At 52.0% G+C, this 21,185-nt stretch overlaps 8 protein-coding genes across 9 annotated transcripts; 6 read left to right on the top strand and 2 right to left on the bottom strand.

Annotated features, from left to right (window-relative positions):
• Nucleotides 1-469: 469 nt before the first annotated feature.
• LMH87_005812 (uncharacterized protein) lies at nucleotides 470-4,061 on the top strand (the record flags this gene model as incomplete). The annotated part of the gene is made up of 4 exons (XM_056203599.1): nucleotides 470-490; nucleotides 552-3,812; nucleotides 3,871-3,971; nucleotides 4,028-4,061. The coding sequence occupies 4 exons, from the start codon at nucleotides 470-472 to the stop codon at nucleotides 4,059-4,061; spliced, it is 3,417 nt and encodes a 1,138-aa protein (XP_056059042.1).
• Nucleotides 4,062-4,272: 211 nt separating this feature from the next.
• LMH87_005811 (uncharacterized protein) lies at nucleotides 4,273-5,102 on the bottom strand (the record flags this gene model as incomplete). The annotated part of the gene is made up of 2 exons (XM_056203598.1): nucleotides 4,273-4,605; nucleotides 4,674-5,102. 2 exons carry the CDS (start codon nucleotides 5,100-5,102, stop codon nucleotides 4,273-4,275), a joined length of 762 nt encoding a protein of 253 aa, XP_056059041.1.
• Nucleotides 5,103-8,246: 3,144 nt separating this feature from the next.
• Nucleotides 8,247-9,978, top strand: LMH87_005810 (uncharacterized protein; the record flags this gene model as incomplete). The annotated part of the gene is made up of 8 exons (XM_056203597.1): nucleotides 8,247-8,261; nucleotides 8,402-8,452; nucleotides 8,599-8,646; nucleotides 9,005-9,030; nucleotides 9,385-9,562; nucleotides 9,616-9,721; nucleotides 9,778-9,830; nucleotides 9,967-9,978. 8 exons carry the CDS (start codon nucleotides 8,247-8,249, stop codon nucleotides 9,976-9,978), a joined length of 489 nt encoding a protein of 162 aa, XP_056059040.1.
• A 121-nt stretch (nucleotides 9,979-10,099) lies between these two features.
• On the top strand, nucleotides 10,100-11,316 carry LMH87_005809 (uncharacterized protein; the record flags this gene model as incomplete). The annotated part of the gene is made up of 5 exons (XM_056203596.1): nucleotides 10,100-10,126; nucleotides 10,182-10,358; nucleotides 10,420-10,471; nucleotides 10,539-10,978; nucleotides 11,032-11,316. 5 exons carry the CDS (start codon nucleotides 10,100-10,102, stop codon nucleotides 11,314-11,316), a joined length of 981 nt encoding a protein of 326 aa, XP_056059039.1.
• Nucleotides 11,317-12,496: 1,180 nt separating this feature from the next.
• Nucleotides 12,497-13,024, bottom strand: LMH87_005808 (uncharacterized protein; the record flags this gene model as incomplete). The annotated part of the gene is made up of 3 exons (XM_056203595.1): nucleotides 12,497-12,780; nucleotides 12,840-12,918; nucleotides 12,992-13,024. 3 exons carry the CDS (start codon nucleotides 13,022-13,024, stop codon nucleotides 12,497-12,499), a joined length of 396 nt encoding a protein of 131 aa, XP_056059038.1.
• Nucleotides 13,025-13,393: 369 nt separating this feature from the next.
• On the top strand, nucleotides 13,394-15,991 carry LMH87_005807 (uncharacterized protein; the record flags this gene model as incomplete). Of its 2 annotated transcripts, XM_056203593.1 has the most annotated exons (2): nucleotides 13,394-14,611; nucleotides 14,677-14,694. In XM_056203593.1, the coding sequence occupies 2 exons, from the start codon at nucleotides 13,394-13,396 to the stop codon at nucleotides 14,692-14,694; spliced, it is 1,236 nt and encodes a 411-aa protein (XP_056059037.1). The 2 variants fall into 2 exon arrangements, with proteins under 2 accessions (XP_056059037.1, XP_056059036.1); XM_056203594.1 differs by having other exon boundaries at nucleotides 13,394-15,991.
• A 526-nt stretch (nucleotides 15,992-16,517) lies between these two features.
• On the top strand, nucleotides 16,518-18,307 carry LMH87_005806 (uncharacterized protein; the record flags this gene model as incomplete). Its single annotated transcript, XM_056203592.1, has 5 exons — nucleotides 16,518-16,579; nucleotides 16,684-16,739; nucleotides 16,798-16,877; nucleotides 16,936-17,640; nucleotides 17,690-18,307. 5 exons carry the CDS (start codon nucleotides 16,518-16,520, stop codon nucleotides 18,305-18,307), a joined length of 1,521 nt encoding a protein of 506 aa, XP_056059035.1.
• A 907-nt stretch (nucleotides 18,308-19,214) lies between these two features.
• LMH87_005805 (uncharacterized protein) lies at nucleotides 19,215-20,989 on the top strand (the record flags this gene model as incomplete). The annotated part of the gene is made up of 2 exons (XM_056203591.1): nucleotides 19,215-19,450; nucleotides 19,510-20,989. The coding sequence occupies 2 exons, from the start codon at nucleotides 19,215-19,217 to the stop codon at nucleotides 20,987-20,989; spliced, it is 1,716 nt and encodes a 571-aa protein (XP_056059034.1).
• Between the last annotated feature and the right edge of the window lie 196 nt (nucleotides 20,990-21,185).

Genomic DNA, 21,185 nt, shown 5'->3' with positions numbered 1-21,185 from the left:
GTGTTGCTCGCGTTCAGTTTATGGCGATGTTTTGCTTGGGTTCAGCACAAGTCGGGACGCATACTTTTTTCAGAAGACATCCCACCATCCCACCTCAGCTTTAGGTACAGCGGGGCTGTCCCGCCCCCACCACCTGAAAGCTGCTCCATCTTCGCTCGCCTGCCCCCGTTCAGGCGGCGCGTTAGCCAGGAGGGACCGCGTCCTGCCCCACACTAATTGCAGGTAGACAGGTACCTTACCAGTAGGTGCTAAATGGGTAATCAACACGCTCCTGGCCAAGAGAGGCGCGCTACGTTCACGGTTGGTTGCGTCACGCCTGAAAACATCACCAATTCGTCTGCCCATCCAGCCTCGATCGCGAGCCCCGCTCCTGTCACTGGGAGTTATGCCCCCTTCTAAGAGACCTCGTCCTCTGGCGGAAGCTGGAGGGGATCGCGAAGTGGTTGATGTTCAAAACGCCAGTTCGTCAATGGCCCAAGGAAGCCTGTCGGTACGACCAAGTCCGCATAGCCAATAGCCCGTGCACCGTGTCTAATCTTGGTATCCGACAGAACAAACGAGTGCGCCTGTCCCTCGCAAATGGCGGCCGTGAGGAAGAAACGCCTGACCGAGAGAACGCCGCGGTTTCTAGCTCTGAAGATGAATCCGAGGACGAAGCTGACTACGACGACGCACCCCCGCAGACCCAGTACGAAATCATGCGAGATGCTGGGTTCAAGCATTTAGAGAACCTTGAGCTTGACGACGAACGAGCAACGCAAAAGCTTTTACGACGACCACGCAGCTTAGGTGACAACATGGTCGCGGAGAGCGGCATTATCGAGAGCATTACATGTTACAACTTCATGTGCCACGAGCGGCTTCACGTTGAGCTTGGCCCTCTGATCAACTTCATTGTCGGAGAGAACGGAAGCGGAAAAAGTGCTGTTTTAACAGCACTAACCCTGTGTCTTGGAGGAAAGGCCAGTGACACTAATCGTGGTGGCAGCTTAAAGTCCTTTGTTAAAGAGGGCCAAGACCAAGGCAAGCTTGTCGTGCAAATAAAAAATTCTGGATCTGATGCATACCAACCCGATATATACGGTGACAGCATCATCGTGGAAAGAAATTTCTCCAAGACTGGCAGTAGCGGGTTCAAAATCAGGGCTGCCGACAACAGAGTCATATCAACAAAAAAACAAGAAGTTGACGAGATATCCGAATGGTTCGCCCTTCAAATGAGCAACCCTCTGACCATACTTTCTCAAGACAATGCCCGGCAATTCCTGAACTCGGCCACCCCGGCACAAAAGTACAAGTATTTTGTCTCTGGGGTGCAGCTCGAGCAGCTCGATAACGACTACAGGATGTCGCAGGACACCTTGGACAAGACTTTGAACCTGCGTGATGATATTACAGAAAAGATTGCATCTGTGAAGAAGGAGATGGAAAATGCTCTTCGCCTTGCGGAAACTGCGCAAAAGAATCAGTCTCTTCGCGAAAAGGCGAGACATTACAGATGCCAGCTTGTTTGGTATCAGGTTGTGGAACAGGAGAATGCTCTCGAACAACTCAATGCAAACATTGTCACCAGAACCACTCGCATTGCGGATGCGGAGAAGGAGTGCGAAAATATGGGCAGAGCCCTTCAAGAGGCTGAACAGCAGCTGCAACGACTCCAGTCGGCAAGAGAGGAATTGAATACCGAACAGGATGCTATGCAAGACAAGGTCATCTCGTCGGAAGCCATATTCAGCGCGGCAAAAAAGGGACTTACCGAGCTACATCTCGAAGAACGCGACGCCCACGGTCGCTTAAAATCTATTCGTGGAGAAATTCATTCCTTTGGCAAAAAAATCGAGGAGGAGGAAAAACGGCTCGGCGAATCCACTGGAGCTGCGAGGGCCGAGAAAGATGCACAACTTGATGAAGCCAAGGTCAAGGAGAGAGACATCAATCGGAACATAAGTGATGCAGGTGAACAACTGCCTGAAAGACAGAACAAAGTGCGCGATGCGGAGGAGGTTTTAAAACGCCAGCAGCAATTACGAGAAACGAAACGAAACGAGATCGCCATGGCTGAGAGGGGTCTGTCTGACCTGGAGAAAAGCACCGGGTCTGCATACGCTGGCTTTGATAGGGAAATAGCCAACCTTGTCAAATCCATCGCAGGTCATCAAGGATTTGAAAAGAAGCCTGTTGGGCCGATCGGAGCGCACGTCAAGCTCCTTAAGCCAGAATGGTCTGGCATCCTAGAGAAGACCTTCGGCGAATCGCTCAATGCTTTCGTTGTGCGCAGCAAGGAGGATCAGTCTAAGTTATCCGACATGATGCAGAGGAGCGGGATGAAACGTCAGCCGCCCATCTTCATCGCGTACGGAGGACACATCGACACGAGGAGCCAGGAACCTGCTGTGGAATTCGACACTATACTCCGAGTGTTGGAGTTTGATGACGACATATTTCGCACGCAATTGATCATCAACAGCCAAATCGAAAAGATTATCTTGGTTCAAAGCAGAGCGCAGGCTGAAAAAATCATGGTAGACGGAGGCGGCCCACCTCGAAACGTTTCGGCGTGCTTGTGCTTCCATGACGGCAAAAACAAGCGCGGGCACGGCCTCAGACTGACGAACCGAAATGGGAATATTGGAACCGCGCCAGTCGTTCCATCTGGAATGCGACCCAGGATGCAGTCAGACTCTGGGCGACAGTTAGCAGTCCAGAAGGAGAACCTGAAGCAATTGGAAATTGAACTGAGGGAGCTGGATTCTGAAGAACGCCTGGCCCAACAAGCGCTTCACAAGGCCAAAGCGGAGTTGGAATTGCATCGCAGGAAGCAGAAACAGCTGGAGAACGAATTGCGCCGTGCTCAGGCCGACGTGGAACAGATTTCGACGGAAATGGATGCTTTCGAAGGTGCCGACGACCGTCTTGTCACTCTCCGCGCTGATTTGGAGCTCAAGCACAAGGAGGAAGAGCAACTTGGTAGCCAATACGGCAATATGAAACTGGTCAAGGTTGACTTGAATAAGAAGGCGGAAGCCGCCAAGAAAGACTTGGAGGAAGTCCGTCGCGAGGCGGAAACTTTCTCGGAGCGGGTTCAAAAGGCCGATATGAAAATTCAAAGCACGGAATCTATGAGACGAATTGCTGTCGCGAGAAAGAATGCCGCTTACGAGCAGGCTGACATTGAAAGAGCGGAGCGCCGACGCGCCGAGACTCGACGAGATCAGAAGGCGGACGAAGTCGCTGATTTCACAAGCCAAGCTCTTGTGGTTGCACCAGACAGGGTACATATCCCCGAAGGCGATACCTACCAGAGCATTGAGAAGAAGTACCAGAAAATTGGCGATCAACTGACTCTACGAGAGCAACGCCTCGGAGCTACCGATCAACAAATCTACGACAGAGCAACCGAAGCCAAGACACGCTATGAGACTGTCGTGGAGGAGACGGATAGTTTGGACCGCATGATTGATTCCTTGAAGGGAGCCATTACACAGCGACTTTTCCTGTGGCGACAATTCCAGAGGCAAATCAGCGCTCGCATCCGCATTCAGTTCAATTATCTCCTCAGTGAGCGAGGCTTCCGTGGCAAGATTGACCTCCGCCACAAAGAGCGCAAGGTTGTCCTTCATATCGAGCCGGATGAGACGAGAAAGAACTCGGGCGGACGAGATACAAAGACCCTTTCGGGAGGAGAAAAGTCGTTTTCTTCCATCTGCATGCTACTCTCTGTGTGGGAAGCGATTGGGTCTCCAATTCGCTGCCTAGATGAGTTTGACGTCTTCATGGACAATGTCAATCGAGCCATCAGTACCAACATGCTGGTTAGTTTTGCCACGAGACAAGTTTGTTGCGAGTTTGTTAGCTAATAGCACCGCTTAGGTTGATGCTGCCCGTCGCTCCGTATCGCGGCAGTATATTCTCATTACACCTAATGCCATCGAGGGGCGTGCCAGGCTCGACAAGGACGTCAAGATCATCAGGTACGTTCTTTTGCACTGGCCAATATGGAGACTTCACTAACAGCTGCTAACTGCAGATTGACGGATCCCCGGCAACGGACTCTTATTTAAATCGATCATTTCGTCAAGCTGCGCATTCCCGGGTGCTTTGACACCCGGTTCTCACTTCACCTGTAGATAGTCAACTCGGCCCCGAGGGAGTATTTGGTTACATATGAGCCACGAGCTAATGGACGATTACTTTATTATCAACCCAGCTTTGTACAATATACGGGACTTGCTATTTTACATGATGGTGGTTTGAGGAGTGTTGGTGCCTATCTTAGATGCCTACGCCCTTGCTTCGCAGGACGTTGACTGCCGCTTGAAACGTGAATCCTGTCCACTGTCCGACGGCGCTGATGGCGCCGCCAACCGACTGGACCTCCTCAAGTCTGCGAGTAAGAAATTTGTTTGTCTCGGTGAACTCGGGCGACTTGTCGTTTGTCATGAATAGCTCCGTCGTCGTGTAAATCATGGACAGCGTCGCGCGCTTCGTATACCAGGAGGGGTCGACGGTGGTGTCGCCAGACAAGAACAATATCTCGTCGGACAGCTGCGCGAGTTCCTTTATGGATTCAGGAACGTGACTCGGTTGCGCCATTGCAGCCAATGCCTGGAATGCCGTAACGTGTTAGAAAAAAAACGGTTTACGTGGGAGCTTGATAAGCGGATGCGGCGTACCTCTTGCCAGTGCTCAATGACATCCTTGTTGCCAAGCAGTCGCGCCCATGTCAAGGCAGCGACCTTAGCTCCAGATCCGAGTGACTCCTTGCCTTTGAAAAGCTCTTGGGATCTGGATGCGAGGTTATGTCGCTGCAGGACAAGGTGGTATCGTATCAGGTTGAATGCGCCGTCGGGGAGCACACTGGGGCTAATGTCGAGGTAGCCAGCATCGCGCGCGCCGAGGCCCAAGGCGCGCGCGGAGAAGCCGTGTTGGGGAACGTGCCCGTATGCCGCGGACAGGATCGCCTCCTCTGCACCCCCAAACAGGCCCGTCGCCGCTGGGTGGTCGTATGAATGGTAGCTTCGCGAACGCCATGCCCGCGACGTTCGAATCGAGGCACGAGCGCGTTGCGCCGCGCCGCAGGTTGCCCTGACAGACATGGTCATGCTGCTCGTTTTCTTTTTGGCGTTAAAGTTGTCGCAGTGATGATGTTTCTGATGAGCGTAGTTGCAGTCTTTGATAGGCACAACCTCGCATTCCAATCATGAAGTCAGGATTCCCAGTCACGTTTTTTAGGACGTTCCCTAAGTGATCCGGTTTTAGAGTAGTGGCAGTGGGGTTGCCGTTCGGGTGGCACGACTTCAACAACTAGGCGGCGGGCAGGGGTCGATCCATAATCGCTTGCACGTTGGAGTATGTTCACGTGGCTCTCTGTCGCTACTCGGTCGAGTGTGTATGTTTTGCTCACATACTGTTGCTGTCAATCTGTTACCTCCTGGGAGCCAGCACAAGACCAGCTACTCTGCGATGCCTCGATGATTGGGGTGCGGCACGATTGCCCCCGAAGGTGTGAGCTACCCTGGACCAAGCCAAGCCGATAAATTTACTCCAGCGCATGGCTAGCACGACTTCTATAGGGCATCGTCATTCCGTACCAATGGAAACCATCGGTTCGAAAGCCACAAATGGCTCGACCCTGACCTGAACACGACACGACTTAGGCCCCGTATTGGCTAGTTGGGACGGGTACGTGAGTGAAGGTGAGGGTGGTGGTGCAATGGCTGTGCACGCTCCGCTGTAACAGGCAGCATACATTAAGTACACGTTGGATTGAGAAGCAGCGGGAAGGGAAGCACACAATCCAGTGGATAAGATGCCGAACTAGAGGAACTACCAGCACATGTAAACACCGCACCTGCATAAGAGCATGGTCAACACGGATCGGCTGAAATGCTCGAATGCGCCCTGCAGGAGTTGCGTTGAAGGCGAGCTTCGGAGAGGCAATTCACCAAGACTCGTAGGATGAGCCCCAACCGGGCAACACTCCCCAAGGGAGCGCGAGCAGGGAGCCTTGCTTCTGAACTCCAATACGAGCTGGTGTTGCTCGTATCATTATTTCTGCAGCTACTACGGCTAGGCGAGGTGTCTACGAAGTACCCACGGTACATGGGAAGCCGGGCAATGCACCCAACAAGTGCACCCACCACTATCTGACAGGTTGCGCCGGCGGAGATGCAGTCCGTCACAACAGTCACAAATAGCGAACCCCCTGGTCCGCCAGGGGGCTCGCCGTATCCGTAAATCAGGCTGTATGGTGTGCCGCCTGGAAAAACCTACCTATCATCAAGCTGCCCAAACGATACGGTGTTCTAGGTTGAAAACCAAAGGTAGATGCTGTTTGCAGATGCGGGATAATCCTCGTTCGAACGCAAAGCCGTGGATCACGAAACATCAGATCCCAACAATGACAAGTGTCCAAAAGGCAGCAGAGTTTGCGAGAGTCGCAACTTGTTGCACACAATGGCAGGTACTCAGAGCTCATTCCCTGCTACTTAGTACGCGGGGCAGCACACTCCTGCAGCCAGTTTCCACTCGGTCCACAGACCCCAACAGATGGCAATACCATTTACCTATTTGCCCATGTACATTGTACATGGCAACATGTGTGACAAGGCACCCGCTCCCCTCACGCTGCGCGTTGGTGGTTGTCCTAGTGGTAAGGTAAGATGGCAATCGATGGCAGACATGGAATTTCACCAGCGACCGTGCTCCTGCGCAACTTGCTGGAGCCGATCTGAAAGACGCAGGCGAAATTTGCCCCGCCACTTGCAAGTTACTGGACCTTGTTATTACCGCGCTTACCAAGGCGGAGGGAAATAAGCATGGCTGTCAAGCTGTGTGATGAAAGCTTTTCTGGCTGGGATGGGCGCGTCGGCGCGTGGCATTGGGTCCGTCACCTCCCACGACAGTGTTTGGCTGGGGTACCTGCAACTGGCTGCGCTAGCTTGACTCTGTGTCTGGGCCGGTACTGAGTAGGCTCCAGTCGAAGGCAGGCCGATGGATGGGATGGATGGATGGGTTTCCGTAGTGATCCGCTACGATCATCTGGCTGCAGGCTCCAGGCTACCCTGACTTGTTGTGCACCATGTCACGCTGTGTAGGCTTTAGCTGCCCTTCAAGGTTGCGCAGCTTTGCCAGAAGAGACTAATGGCCTTCGAAGCCTGTGGGTAATGAAACAGAGACAGTGCTGGACAAATGCCTCACACCAGCATCGACTTATCAGCCTGCGTAATGAACACTGGCCAGCGTGCAAGCTTGCGACAGCTTCGGACTGATGGATTGGGGGAAGCTGTACAGATTACGAGTACATGGCTGCTTGCATGACACCTCAGTGTACCTCTCTGTTCAGCCCGTATGTGTCTGCGTGCTGCATTCAGATGCCTCGAGTACTTGCCAGCGCTCATTGAAAGCAGCGGATTGGTTGGTGGGCAAGTGCGCGATAGCTAGGCATAGCGCACAATCAGATTGCTAGTGGTGTGGCCAACTTCCAGCAACGAGGCAACTCTGCAATACACCTTTGGGAATTAAGTGGTAAACGAATGATGGTGCTTTAGAGCTCGACTGGGCACTTGGCTTCTGCTGTCTGCGTGTGTAGTCTTTTTAACATACCTGAAGAAAATGCACACCTTAATGGGTTGAATACCTACCTAGGTAGGGAGTAAAAGTTGCTGGTAACGTACGCGTGCACAGTAGGAACCTATGTACCTAGCACGCCTAGGTAGGTAGGTGGTGCGCAACGCCAATGCATCTATCTACCTAGCAAACCAGGTAGCAAGTAAGGTAGGTGCCCAACTACCTACATGCCTACCTGCCTAGGTAGTACCTTTGCCTGCCCCTAAGTTAATATGCCAACCTACCTACCAGTACCTTGCAAGATATTTGGCATTGCGGCAATATAAATAGCAATGGAAGTACCCACGGTACCTACCAGACCACCAGAGTGCTACCTACCAAGTTAGACCTGCTGGTAGCCTTTGCGGGCCTCCCTGGCTAGCGCCAACTCGGCGTTTCTGTCCTCTCATTCGCCACTCGCCTGCATCCCGCCCCCCTCCTCCCCTCGCGTCCACGCGCATTCTCGCTCTTGCCATCTCTCACTTTTTCCCCAGCAAGAAAGCCATACCAGCCCAGGCACCCATCCCATTGCACAGCATACGTCCCTCGACACAGACTCTCCCACCGTTGCTGCCGGCTCCCACACCCCTCCTCTCTGGCTGCTACTTCCGACGACCTGCATCCTTGGTTTTACGCTTATGCGAGATCCGTCTGTGAGCTGACCAGTCGTGGCTTGTGTCCTGCCCGTCCTCCCCCCGTTTCGTACCGTTGCTCGCCGCTGTTCACTTTTGGGCTTGCTTGCGCCGCCCTCCATCTGTTGAGACACCCACTCACTCTTCACCACCGCGAACAGGCTCAGTCCTTTACTTCTCTCTATTCTAACGCTCGCACTTTTCTGCCATGGGTACGTTCACTTCTCCGCCCTCGTGCACCACTCCTGTCCTTGCTCTCGTCGGCTCTGCTCGCCTGTCTCGTTGGCGCATACTCTCAATCCCACCATCGCATCATCAACCCTTCTCATCCAAGCGGCCTTCTGCTTTGCCTTTTTAGGGCTCTTGTCGGTGGGCTCTGCGTTGCCCATTCCACTCCCACGCACTGGTACAAAGCTGATATCCCCTCCTCCCTTGTCTTCCTTCTCACGTTACTTCACTGCCCACGGCTGTTGCACTCACTTTGCTGGCATCGCGTTATCTCGCACCACTCCCTTGTTACACCTCGCCTTGCCATCCTCTGCCTACCATCCTAGTCAACTACGGAACTTTTCGAAAAAGGCCATCGGGGACTATACGACTTGTTGTTTTAGACTTGTCCATGTGGTCCGCGGCCCTACATTTCCCTTGATCACCCCACCATCCGAGCCCGGTGCTTTCTTCCGCCACCAGCCTAACCTTGATGTCCCACGTTTTTGCTCTCGCACAATTTTGACTTTGCAGTCTTATCTAACATCTGTATCTAGCTGACGCTGGCGACACCTACCGCCCTGTAAGTGAACCTCTCTGGCCTCTAATCAGCTCTGCACTCGACCACTATGGTAGTCATACCGCACTGTTGCTGTTGCCCTTCTGCCCTCTTCCGCGTCACGGCCGGACTCGGTTCCGAGTGTCACATTTGATGGTATACTGCGCCGCTGGGGTATTTGCGTGCCCGCACATTTGCATACAGACCGTTGGCCGTGCTCGACACCAGAACAGCCTCGTACCCCTGCGCTAGCTGAACCTCCTTTAGCATGACTGGATGATGTGCTAGGCCCCAAGACTGCCACCCGGGCAACAGCAGCGCGCAATGTTACACGAACCGCCATGGACTCAGTTTAACCCATTCCTAACACGTCAATAGCGTGAGAGATCTCGCTCCCCTCGCCGTCGCTCCAGAAGTCCCGGCAGACAAGGACGTCGCAGATCTTACTCCCCTCGAAGCAGGTCCAACAGTCGAGACGACTACCGACGTGGTCGCGACCGCTCCCCGATGGCTGGCACAGGAGCTCCTGGAGGCGGCCCTCCCGCTGGCTTCAACGGTAGTCAGGGCCCTCAGCGCTCATTCGAAGACAGAGCTGCTGCACGCGAGCAGATGATGTCCAACGTGCGTGAATCCTCCCAGCAGGACCGCCGAGTCTACGTTGGCAACCTTTCGTACGATGTCAAATGGCATCATCTCAAGGACTTTATGAGACAGGGTGAGGACTTTGAGAGTGAGGAGGAATTACTCGGGGACTAATTTGTTGGGTTATAGCTGGAGATGTTCTCTTTGCCGACGTATTGCTGCTTCCTAATGGAATGTCGAAGGTGGGCTTCATTGCATAGTTTTCTTTTCCCTTTCCCATCGCCTCGGCGGTGCTCCCTGGAATTTCTTCCCTTGCTCGGCTTCTTTGTTGGATGTTTTGGATTGACGGGTTGGGACTTTGTCCTGGGTTATTTGTAGGGATGCGGGTAAGTTTTGCGCCATTTCTGATCAAACAAGACTTTATATACTGACCAATGCATATAGAATTGTGGAATATGCGACCAGGGATCAAGCCCAACAGGCTGTCACCCAACTTAGCAACCAGAATCTCATGGGCCGCCTTGTATACGTCCGCGAAGTAAGACTTGATTGTGCACTCCCCTATACTAGGCGATTCTAACCATATGTCCCAGGACCGCGAAGCCGAACCTCGATTTATCGGATCTGGTGGCAACACCCGTGGTGGCTTCGGCGGTGGCAACATGCATGGCGGGTTCAACCCGGGATACGGTGGCCATGGCCATGGCGGCCCCGGAGGCCCCGGAGGCCCCGGAGCCGGTGGCGCTGGTCGCCAAATCTACGTCGCCAACGTTGGTCACTCCAATCCGAGTAACTTGAAGCAGTCTCGTCTTACTAACACACAGCTCACAGCTTCCTTTTAACGTTGGCTGGCAAGACCTGAAGGATCTTTTCAGACAAGCAGGTAAGTCCGACACACTAAATACGGCTCGGTGTTATCACCATGTCCCAGGAACTGACTTAGGCACTAGCCCGCAACGGTGGTGTCATTCGAGCGGACGTGCACTCTGGCCCTGACGGCCGGCCCAAGGGCTCTGGTATTGTGGTATTTGAAAGTCCTGACGACGCTCGAAGTGCCATCCAGCAGTTCAATGGCTACGACTGGCAAGGACGTACTATTGAAGTCCGCGAGGACCGCTTTGCTGGAGCTGGAGGCATGGGCTTCGGCGGCCGCGCTGGCTTTGGTGGTGGAATGCGTGGCGGCTACGGCGGAGGGTTCGGCGGCCGCGGAGGATTTGGAGGGCGCGGAGGATTTGGAGGTGGCTTTGGCGGCCGTGGCGGCTTCGGCGGAGGTCCTGGTCCTGGTCCTGGTGGCTTCGATGGCGCCCCGTCGGCCGCTGCTGCACCCAACCCGTTCACCGACAACGCTACCTCTGGAACTGAACGCAGCGAAATTATTTACGTCCGCAACGTGAGTCGACCAGACAAGTAAATGCAATGAAAACACACTGACAAATATGCTAGCTCCCTTGGTCAACTAGCAACGACGATCTGATCGAGCTGTTCACTACCATAGGTAAGGTTGAACAGGCCGAAATTCAGTACGAGCCCAGCGGTCGCTCGCGCGGCAGTGGCGTGGTTAAATTCGACACTGCTGAAACTGCCGAGACTGCGATCTCCAAGTTTCAAGGATACCAATACGGTGGACGCCCTCTCAATATAAGCTTTGTCAAATACGTGAACCAGTCAAGCGGTGAAGCCATGGAGGCTGATCCTCATGCCGGCCTGACTCAGGACCAGATGATGTAAAATCGTCAGGACCGAAGCCGACAATCGACCGCGGTCTCATCGTTCATTTGTTATCTGCCATTGGCTCAAGGGGAGCTTGCAAATTTTTATTTCTCTGCTTGTTTGTCGAACTACGCAGCTTATTCATGTGCTTGGAATTTCGAAGGAAAAAAAAAGAATCCCTGTTCGCTGAAAGGAATGAGAACAGCCTACATATGAGGAGCAGATATGGGGCTATTTGAGATTGCTAGGATGATTTTTAGTGTCTACTTTACTCGATGGATTTGATTGGAACGGTGACTACTTTGATCTGGATATTGCCACATTGAATGGCACTTCGCTCCGAGGATGTGCGACTGGAAGCTTGACGATTGACCTAGACGACTATCGATGTACATTGCCTCAGGATGATATATGAGAGAGCACGAACTTGTTGTAGACGAAGGAGTTTGCGACAGATAGGCTCAACTCTTGAGCAGGACCACAGCTACTGCTTGTGATACGTAGCGAAGAACATGACGTTTGCTAGATGCATTTACATGGCACTGACTCCTGGCAAGTCTTTGCGATCATCGCTGGCATCTTTTCTTTTACCAGCTCATGCACAAATAATCGTCATTTCTCATGCTTTTATCACATGCCGCGACTCAACATTCGCGCCATGCGTACATCAACTGGGCTATGTCTGGAATGTTATCGCATTTTGCTTGGCGGTGAACCGCGGGAGAGAATCGCGCTGCCCAGACATGAAGCTGGGAGCGAATCACGGCGTCCGCATGCCTGTGCACCTCTGCTGACGGTTCAACAAATCTCACTAGCTAGCCCGGTACTATGAACAAAAAACGCAGGTCTATTGTCGGCAAGATGGAAGCTCTCATGAAAGGCAGAATATTCGTTTGTATGGAACGCTTGGCACATGCCGACTGATATCACCGTCCGATGTACCTTGCTGCCCAGGCGCTAGCGATGTTGTTCGCCATGTACGTAAGTAGAAAGCCCCCATATGTTATACTGCCGATGTCCCGTGATAAAGACTCGTCTCCTTCCTTCAATCAACCTGCGCGTCCTTCCAGCAATGTTCAGTGTAGAGGCGCGTGTTCTCAACGCTTGATTGCAAGTAACTTCCGGGGTAACAACTCTTTGGTAGAATCAGGGAACATGTTCTGATGTTTGCTCTCAGGAAGAAAAAGAAAGAGACATACTATGCTGCCGTCTTCTTTTTTTTCGCCTTTGCCTTCGCCTTGTTCTTGCTGCGGTCTCGGGGTTTCAGCGCCGCCATGCCTGCCTTGCAGACCTCTGCATAGCGGACATAGAAAGATTCTAGGTCATGTGGCTGAACAACTGTTGATAGCTTGATTTTGCTGGACTTGGCTTTCTTGGATTTGCCGTTAGTCGCTCTGACAATGACTGGCATAGGCTTCGACGGATGACGGTCTTCAAAGTCTCCAGCCGCCGCCATAGGCGTACTTCCGCTGTTGTATGTGACTAGAAAATAGCAATGTGTTAATACTCAGGAAACTGACGGCTGTAGATATGGACCTCACGTCTCTTTTGTGTCAAATAAATAGCCCCGTGATCGCTGCCTTTGCGGGCACCAAACAGCTGATCAAGTTTCTCAAAGAACTGGGCGTACCCAAAATTAGTACCCCATCCTAACAAACAGGTAGCATTGGGCTGAATGCTGCAAGATACTTACTTGATCGTGGCTCTGGTGCTGCGCATCCATCATGCCTGACAGTTGCTGTGCTGCGAGTAATATTAGTGAAGGACAAAATGTGCCCCGCGCAAGCAACGATCTAATGAATTGCGAGGCAGTGGAGGGAGGTTTGAAGGACCTGGCAACGCCACTTAGGTAAGTACCTAGGTATTCTTAGCGCTCTTGGGCAACGCCATCGCCCACTGTATTTTCCCTCTCCGTTGGTACCTACTGATAAGATAAGAAAGTTTACCACCGCAAAAGTCTACGCCAGAACAACTTATTTCGTCGCCACGGCTCACGGCTAAATACACGAAGGGCTGTAGTGCCTAGTTTCTTGAATATTTACGCCTTAACAGATCTTTTCGTTTTACTGAAAAAACTGAATCCCCAAGCTCTGTCATGTCATCTTCCTCGGTTGCAGAGCTTCAGCAGAAGCTGTTCAAGAGGATTGGCATCGACGCACCAGCTCCTGCTAGGCCGCAACAAGTTCTAGCCAGAGGTGGCAGAAAGCCAACGACTAGAAAGGATCAGCGAAAGGCACAGCGAGTCGAAAAGAAGTCGAATAGATACGGTGGGCGACCCGCCACAGACGGCCACAGTTCAGGCGACAAAAAAGCGCGACCTCAATTTCCTACGAAACAAGAGACTGCGCCGCGTCATACTCCTACGGGACCCATTGTGAAGAATGCACATGGAGTTCTAGACGATGTTGACGTCTCCGAGAGTATGAGCGATGGTACGGACGACTTGATTGACCTGGGCGAGAGTGAGGACAGCGGCGACAACTTCGACGAGCATGACGATGCAATTCGCGTTGGCAGCGATTCGAAAACGAAGCCAAAAATTTCAAAGTCTATGCAAGAAAAGCTTGCTCAAGATGATGCTGAGATTGAAGCTTTTGAGCGAAAGCTAGGCATTAAGAAGGGGCGCAAATCTTTGCCGCAGTCTTTTAACGAGGATGGCCTAGGGGGCTTACTGGGTGAAGCTGACGGAGTCGATTCCAAGCAGGATGTCGATGTCGATGAGCAGAAGCGAAAACGAGATTATGACGACTGGCTCTCGGCCAAAAGATTGAAAATTGCTACTGGCGTGCCCGCAAAAGTAAAGTCTTCAAAGCAACGGGATGCCAATGACACGGGTGACGATGGATCAGACGAACTAAATTCGGACTCGGACTTGCTCATGTCAGATGGCGACGGAATCGGGAAAGAGGGAAAGAGAGATCTTCCTCCCGAGGACGACTCCTTCGCAGGTTTGGACTCAGATGGAGAAAAGAAGCAGCCCGTCACGCCCAAGAAGGAAAATCCGTACGTTGCACCGACTACAGGGAATGTGGTGGCAAAATACGTGCCGCCGTCTCTTCGAAAAGGCTCCATCACGGAATCTGAGCAAAGAGCCAAGTTACACAGGACTATACAAGGATTAGTCAACCGACTGACCGACGCAAATATTCTCTCAATCGTTCAATCCATTGAGGAACTTTATCAGAAGAATGCTCGAGGAGATGTTACCGAAATCATTACCGACATTATCCTTGCACAGATTTACAAGCCCGAACTTCTTCCAGATCAGTTCTTCGTATTGACTGGTGGATTCACTGCTGCAATCTACAAGGTTGTTGGTTCTAGCTTTGGCTCCCATATGATCCGCCGTCTGGTTCAGGATCTTGCGCGGGATTACAGCCAGGCAGGCGATGGTAATGCCAGTACCAGGCGAGAAGCCTCCAATTTGGTGAATCTTTTCACCCAACTTTACGTCTTCGAGGTTGTCAGCTGCCGGATTATTTTTGACTACATGGAGAGATTTTTGGGCGAGCTCTCTGAGCTAAATGTCGAACTCCTCCTGCGCATCTGCCGCATGGCAGGTCGCATGTTGCGAAGAGACGACGCGCAATCGCTGAAGCATATTGCCAGTGTTCTTAATACCAACATGTCGAAGGGTGGATATGAGAATGTGTCTGTGAGAACCAAATTCATGGTCGAAACCATCAACGACTTGAAGAACAGCAAGTCCAAAGGAAAGGGATTAGACTCAGCTGTCGTCTCCGAACATGTTGTACGCATGAAGAAACGCATTGGGGAGCTGAAGTCACAGTCACGAAGACTTGATGGATTAGCTCCCATGGGTATGAGCTTGCGTGATATTGAAGGCGCTGATACAGACGGCAAATGGTGGCTTGTTGGTGCCAGTGTTCCCATGAAAACAAAGAATTCGACGGTCAAGGGGACTGAAGAGGAATCCGATGGTTCTTTGACAGACGATGAAGATATGGACTTTGTCCTACCAGATTACCCGCAAAAGGCTCGCTCACAGGGTTTCAGCACCCTGGCCCAGATAGCCATTTTCACGGCACTTATGTCCGCGAACAACTTTGAGCATGCTTACAGACAATTTGTCAATCTCAAGCTCAAAAAAGATGATCAGCTTCAGATCGCTCGCGTCCTGGTCCAATGCGTTGGCAGCGAAACCGATTACAACGAGTTTTATGCGTTAGTAGCAAACCAAGCTTGCTCTAATAACAAGCTTCGATTCGCTTTCCAGGATCGACTTTGGAAAATCTTCCGTGGGCTAGGAGAATCCATGTTCGGAGATGATGCCGATGAGGAGGAGACTGCAGAGAGTGAGCGAATGAAAGATCCACGCCGACTAGCCAAAGTTGCTCGATTCTATGCCTCTCTAGTCGCCGATGGTTCTTTGGGAATCGCAGTTCTAAAGCCACTGGATCTACCCGAAATCAATAGCTGGACGTCCGACTTTGTCGAACACTTTCTTGTGCGGCTGCTCGGTCATTGCAAAGGTCGGAGCAGCAACGAGGACGCCACGGTCGAGAAGATCTTTGGAGCCGCAAGGCAGCTGCCGGCCGTCGCCGCCGGACTGCACTGGTTCTTGCGTAAAAAGGTGCGCAAATCGAAACTCATTGGGGCCAAGGAAACCAAGAAAATGGAGCGAGTGCGGCAAAAAGCGCAGACTGTGGTTCAGGCGATCGAGGTGGCGTAGGCTGAAGCGACGCGTGTTGTAATCATTTTGTACATAGGTTGCACATAAGATGACAAATTACATAATTTCATTCTCTCAATACGTGACAACATATTTCTGTTACTCATTTACATCGTGTTTAGTTTTGCTGTAGCCAGTTCGGCCGCGAAAAAGGCCCGGGGCGATGCCCGACACACCACTGACGAGTGCTGGCCGATTCTGGCCGGCTCCAAGCGACGACATGTTCGAGCAGTTTTGTGTTGGGACTGACTGTCCACGTTACCTAATCGTTGCCCCTGTGAGTGGGCCATTCCTCACAACGCCTCCAAGTCCCCCTATGTAGTTCCCCAGCAAATCTGTGTGGCGGGGTACCTTTGATGCTCTAGAAGGGTTTTCCCGACCAATCCCAAACGTGCTGGAGCTCTCCGAACGAGGAAGGCACCTGTTATTATTTCCAGTGCAGCCGGCCCTCAACTTCAACCTACTTCAAAGTCCACCTCCGGCGCCAATTGGTCTCTTGACTCACTGACTGCTATTGCCGCCCAAAATGCTTCCCAGCCGTTTAATATCTAGAGCTGTTGCTCGCCCAGCTACCTTCAAGCACTCTGCGTACGTTTGCGCTCCACCCCTTGCTTCCAAGGAGCAATGGATGGCTCCAGCCAGCTTTGCGGCTAAGAAAAATCTCTCTTTGACTAACGAAGCCACGCTCACAGTGCCATCGCCCCCGCTACTCTCTCTCGCTTTAGCCGTGGTCTTGCTACTGCTTCCGGTTCGTCGAATTCGAGTATCTACAAAATAGCGAATCGCTCTTGCTAAAATATTTCCAGAGGACAATGACCTTGTCATCATCGGAGGTGGTGTTGCTGGCTATGTCGCCGCTATCAAGGCTGGCCAGGAGGGAATGAAGGTATTTCCTTTCCCTTGAATTCTCCTGAATCTATCTAACTTTAGTCCCACCCTCATAGGTTACCTGCATTGAGAAGCGCGGCACTCTTGGCGGCACTTGCCTGAACGTCGGCTGCATTCCCTCAAAGTCTCTCCTCAACAATTCCCACCTTTACCACCAGATCCTTCACGACACCAAGAACCGAGGTATCGAGGTCGGCGATGTTAAGCTGAACCTGGCCAACTTCATGAAGGCCAAGGACACCGCTGTCAATGGTCTTACCAAGGGCGTCGAATTCCTCCTCAAGAAGAACGGCGTCGAATACCTCAAGGGCGAAGGTGCCTTCGTCAACGAGAACGAGATCAGGGTCGCCCTGAACGACGGTGGCGAGACCACTGTCCGCGGAAAGAATATTCTTATTGCCACCGGTTCCGAGGCTACTCCATTCCCTGGGCTCGAGATTGACGAGAAGCGCGTTGTCACCAGCACCGGCGCCCTTTCCCTCGAAAAGATCCCCGAAAGCATGATTGTCGTGGGTGGAGGTATTATCGGGTTGGAGATGGCTTCCGTCTGGTCCCGCCTCGGATCCAAGGTTACCGTGGTGGAGTTTCTCGGCCAGATCGGTGGCCCTGGCATGGACAGCGAAATCGCCAAGGCCGCCCAGAAGCTCCTGAAGAAACAAGGCATCGAATTCAAGCTCAACACTAAGGTTGTCAGCGGTGACACGTCCAGCGATAAGGTCAAACTAGACGTTGACTCTGCCAAGGGTGGCAAGCCAGAATCTGTGAGTCTCTTTGAACTGTTGGCACGGCGATCTGCTAATAAATGTATAGCTGGATGCTGAAGTTGTCCTGGTAGCTATTGGCCGCCGCCCATATACCGGTAACCTCGGCCTGGAGAACATTGGCATGGAGCTTGACGAGCGTGGCCGTGTCATCATCGACTCGGAGTACCGCACCAAGATTCCTCACATCCGTTGCGTCGGTGACGCAACCTTTGGTCCCATGCTGGCCCACAAGGCTGAGGAGGAAGCTGTCGCTGTCGTCGAATACATCAAGAAGGGCTACGGCCACGTCAATTATGGCTGCATTCCCTCAGTCATGTACACATACCCCGAGGTCGCTTGGGTCGGGCAGACGGAGCAGGATTTGAAGGCCCAGAAGATCCCTTATCGTGTCGGTACCTTTCCCTTCAGTGCCAACTCTCGTGCCAAGACCAACATGGACACCGAGGGTCTGGTCAAGATGATTGCCGACCCCGAGACTGATCGTCTCCTTGGTGTTCACATCATTGGCCCTAACGCCGGCGAAATGATTGCCGAGGGTACTCTGGCTCTCGAGTATGGCGCCTCGACCGAGGACATCGCCCGAACTTGCCATGCCCATCCTACCTTGGCCGAAGCTTTCAAGGAGGCTGCCATGGCTACTCATGCCAAGGCTATCCACTTCTAACTGTTGACTTCAAAATGTAGCCATAAAAATCTCGAAATGAAGTGCAGAAGAGGTGAGGTGGAGATCAGCGGCAGAGGTGATGGTGAATGCCAAAATATAGAACCGAATCGTTGGGAAAGGGCTGCCAAGATAAACAGTAGCAGGCTCGGCATCTTGTCTTTCAGTATGCGAAACGGCAATATGTGAGAGGGAGACCGAACTCAAATTTTGTAAACTAGTAATACATTTGATATACTAAACACGGGTCCATCTGGTGAGAAGGAATAGCAAAAGCAAAAAATATGTATCGAACATACCAGTATCCGTAGACAGGCGATCTGTAAAACAAAATCAGCTAACTACGCCCACGCCGGTTATTTGAACTGATCATACATACATAAGTTCCAGCGCACGGCACGCTTTATTATGGGCGATGCTTCGGGCAAGCTCCAACTGGTTGCTCTGAAGCTGCAACCCGTGGCTGGTTCCAATACGAAGACACTGTAACTTTTTCACCGCCGGTGAATTAATTCTGAGAAAAAGGCAGAACTCCGTGAAGATTCTAACAAGATTGCTCAGACGTTGTCTTTCTGCATTTTTGCCCCCTCACTGCTACCTGTATTGCTGTATTAGCCCATCTGTTCGACACCAGCTTCCCTGTCCCAAAGGAACCTACCCCACTCACGCCATTGATGGCGCAGCTAGGTGGGGCGACAACACCTCAGGATGCAAACACGCTACTTTCTTCGGTTACGCTGGTTCATAAACGTCCCGCCACCTGCTTTCTTCTTCAGTCACGAGTTGAAACCCAATTCTATACAGCTGCCAATCGAACGTGGAAATAAAATATTGACAACAACCCTTTGACTGGAAGCTCGATCAAGAGCAACCTGCGCGGTCCCCCCCTCCCTTGGGCGAGAACTTAACCATGCAGTCAGCCCAGTCAACGACCGCCGTGGGTGGCCTGCCACGGAGCACAACCAAGACCAAGACGTTGCCTCATATGTCTCGAGATGAGGTTGAAGCAATGATAGCTAATGGACGCAAAATCATCCTTGTAGACGATTTCGTCCTCAAAGTTGATGCTTGGCTAAAATACCACCCTGGCGGCGAGATTTCCATTCTGCACATGGTAGGAAGAGATGCCACTGATGAAGTCAAAGCGTGCGTCTTCCCTACCAAGGGCGTATATTCGCGAAGGATTTTCTGACATTTCAACATAGGCTGCATTCGAAGGAAGCCATCCAGCAAATGCAACGATACCGCATTGGCCGCATTCGATCTCCTTGGAAGAACTTCCGACCCCCAATTCAAGGAGGTGTCTTCCGATCCGCGGGCGAAATGGATGAGCCACACGATGGATCGACCAACTCGAAGGGATCAAGTTCAAGCGGATTATCCCGACCGCCATCACCAGTTTTCGACGCGGATGGGCCATCTGTTAAGCACAGACACACGTCCCGCGCGAAGCGATCTGCCTCGGTCTCGTCTGAGTCAACCGTTGATCTCGAAATGGATGGGATGTCATACCTTGATGTCCTGACGCGTGAGCACATCAGTTTGGACCTGGAAAAGTACCCACAACCCGATGTCGCAACGCAGGCCCATGTTATTGTAAAATACCGGGCCCTGTACCAACGATTGATGGATGAGGGCTACATGATCACAAGCAAGTCCGCTTATGCAATCGAATGCTGCAGGTATCTGGCGCTTTTCTGCGGCTCGTTGATATGTTTGAAATACGGCCAATATGCCTTGGGTGGCCTGAGCCTGGGCTTGATGTGGCATCAGCTGGTCTTCACTGCTCATGATGCTGGCCATATTGGCATCACGCACAACTACCAGGCTGATTCCTTGCTCGGAATTCTTATTGCAGACTATATCGGTGGGCTTTCGATGGGTTGGTGGAAGAGCAATCATAATGTTCACCACATTGTGACCAATGCCCCTGAGCACGATCCCGATATCGAGCATATGCCACTTTTTGCAGTCTCGCATCGCCTTTTGGCTAGTCTACGCTCGACCTATTACGACCGAATTATGACATACGATGCTGCTGCCAGGTTTCTCCTACGAATCCAGGCTTGGACATACTATCCTTTCCTAGCTCTCGGGCGATTTAACCTCTATGTTTTATCTTGGCAATTTCTCCTCACCGGCCGCGGCCCAAAGAAAGGCATCTCTGCATGGCATCGTTGGGTGGAGCTTGCCGGACAAGTGTTTTTCTGGTACTGGTTCGGATACCTTATGGTCTACAAGTCTATTCCTGACGGATGGTCACGATTCACATTCGTCATGATCAGCCACATCGCTTCGTCGCCGCTGCACGTGCAAATCGTTTTATCCCACTTCGCCATGAGTACCGCCGACCTAGGACCGCAGGAGTCTTTCCCACAACGTATGCTTCGAACCACTATGGATGTAGACTGCCCCCCTTGGCTGGACTTCGTCCATGGTGGCTTGCAGTTCCAAGCCATTCATCACATGTTCCCTAGAATGCCTCGCCACAATCTTCGAAAGGCGCAGAAGCTTGTTATTGAATTTTGCAACGAAGTGGGCATCCCGTATGCCTATTATGGGTTTGCTGATGGCAACAAGCAAGTCATTGGCCGGCTTGCGGAGGTCTCCCAACAAGCAGCCATTTTCTCGAAGTGCCAACAGTCGATTGTACAGAGCGGCGACTTTTACGGCCACACACATTAGCGAAGTGGACATTAAGATGAGACGATTGGAAGCTTATTGTGCTTATCTTGAGTTATTTTGCTCAAAATAGCCTGCAGACTTTTGCGATTCTGCATCACAACGGTAGTACTAAATGGATCACACAGAACTCGTCTATATCTCCCGGCAGGCCTGGAAGGCAGCGATATGCTTGACATCATGAATTTAGAGCTTCAAG

Source organism: Akanthomyces muscarius, chromosome 1 (assembly GCF_028009165.1).
Source record: "Akanthomyces muscarius strain Ve6 chromosome 1, whole genome shotgun sequence".
In the NCBI taxonomy this organism is placed as follows: domain Eukaryota; kingdom Fungi; phylum Ascomycota; class Sordariomycetes; order Hypocreales; family Cordycipitaceae; genus Akanthomyces; species Akanthomyces muscarius.
Note: the sequence above shows the minus strand (reverse complement) of the source record. Positions and strands in the feature narration are given on the sequence as shown.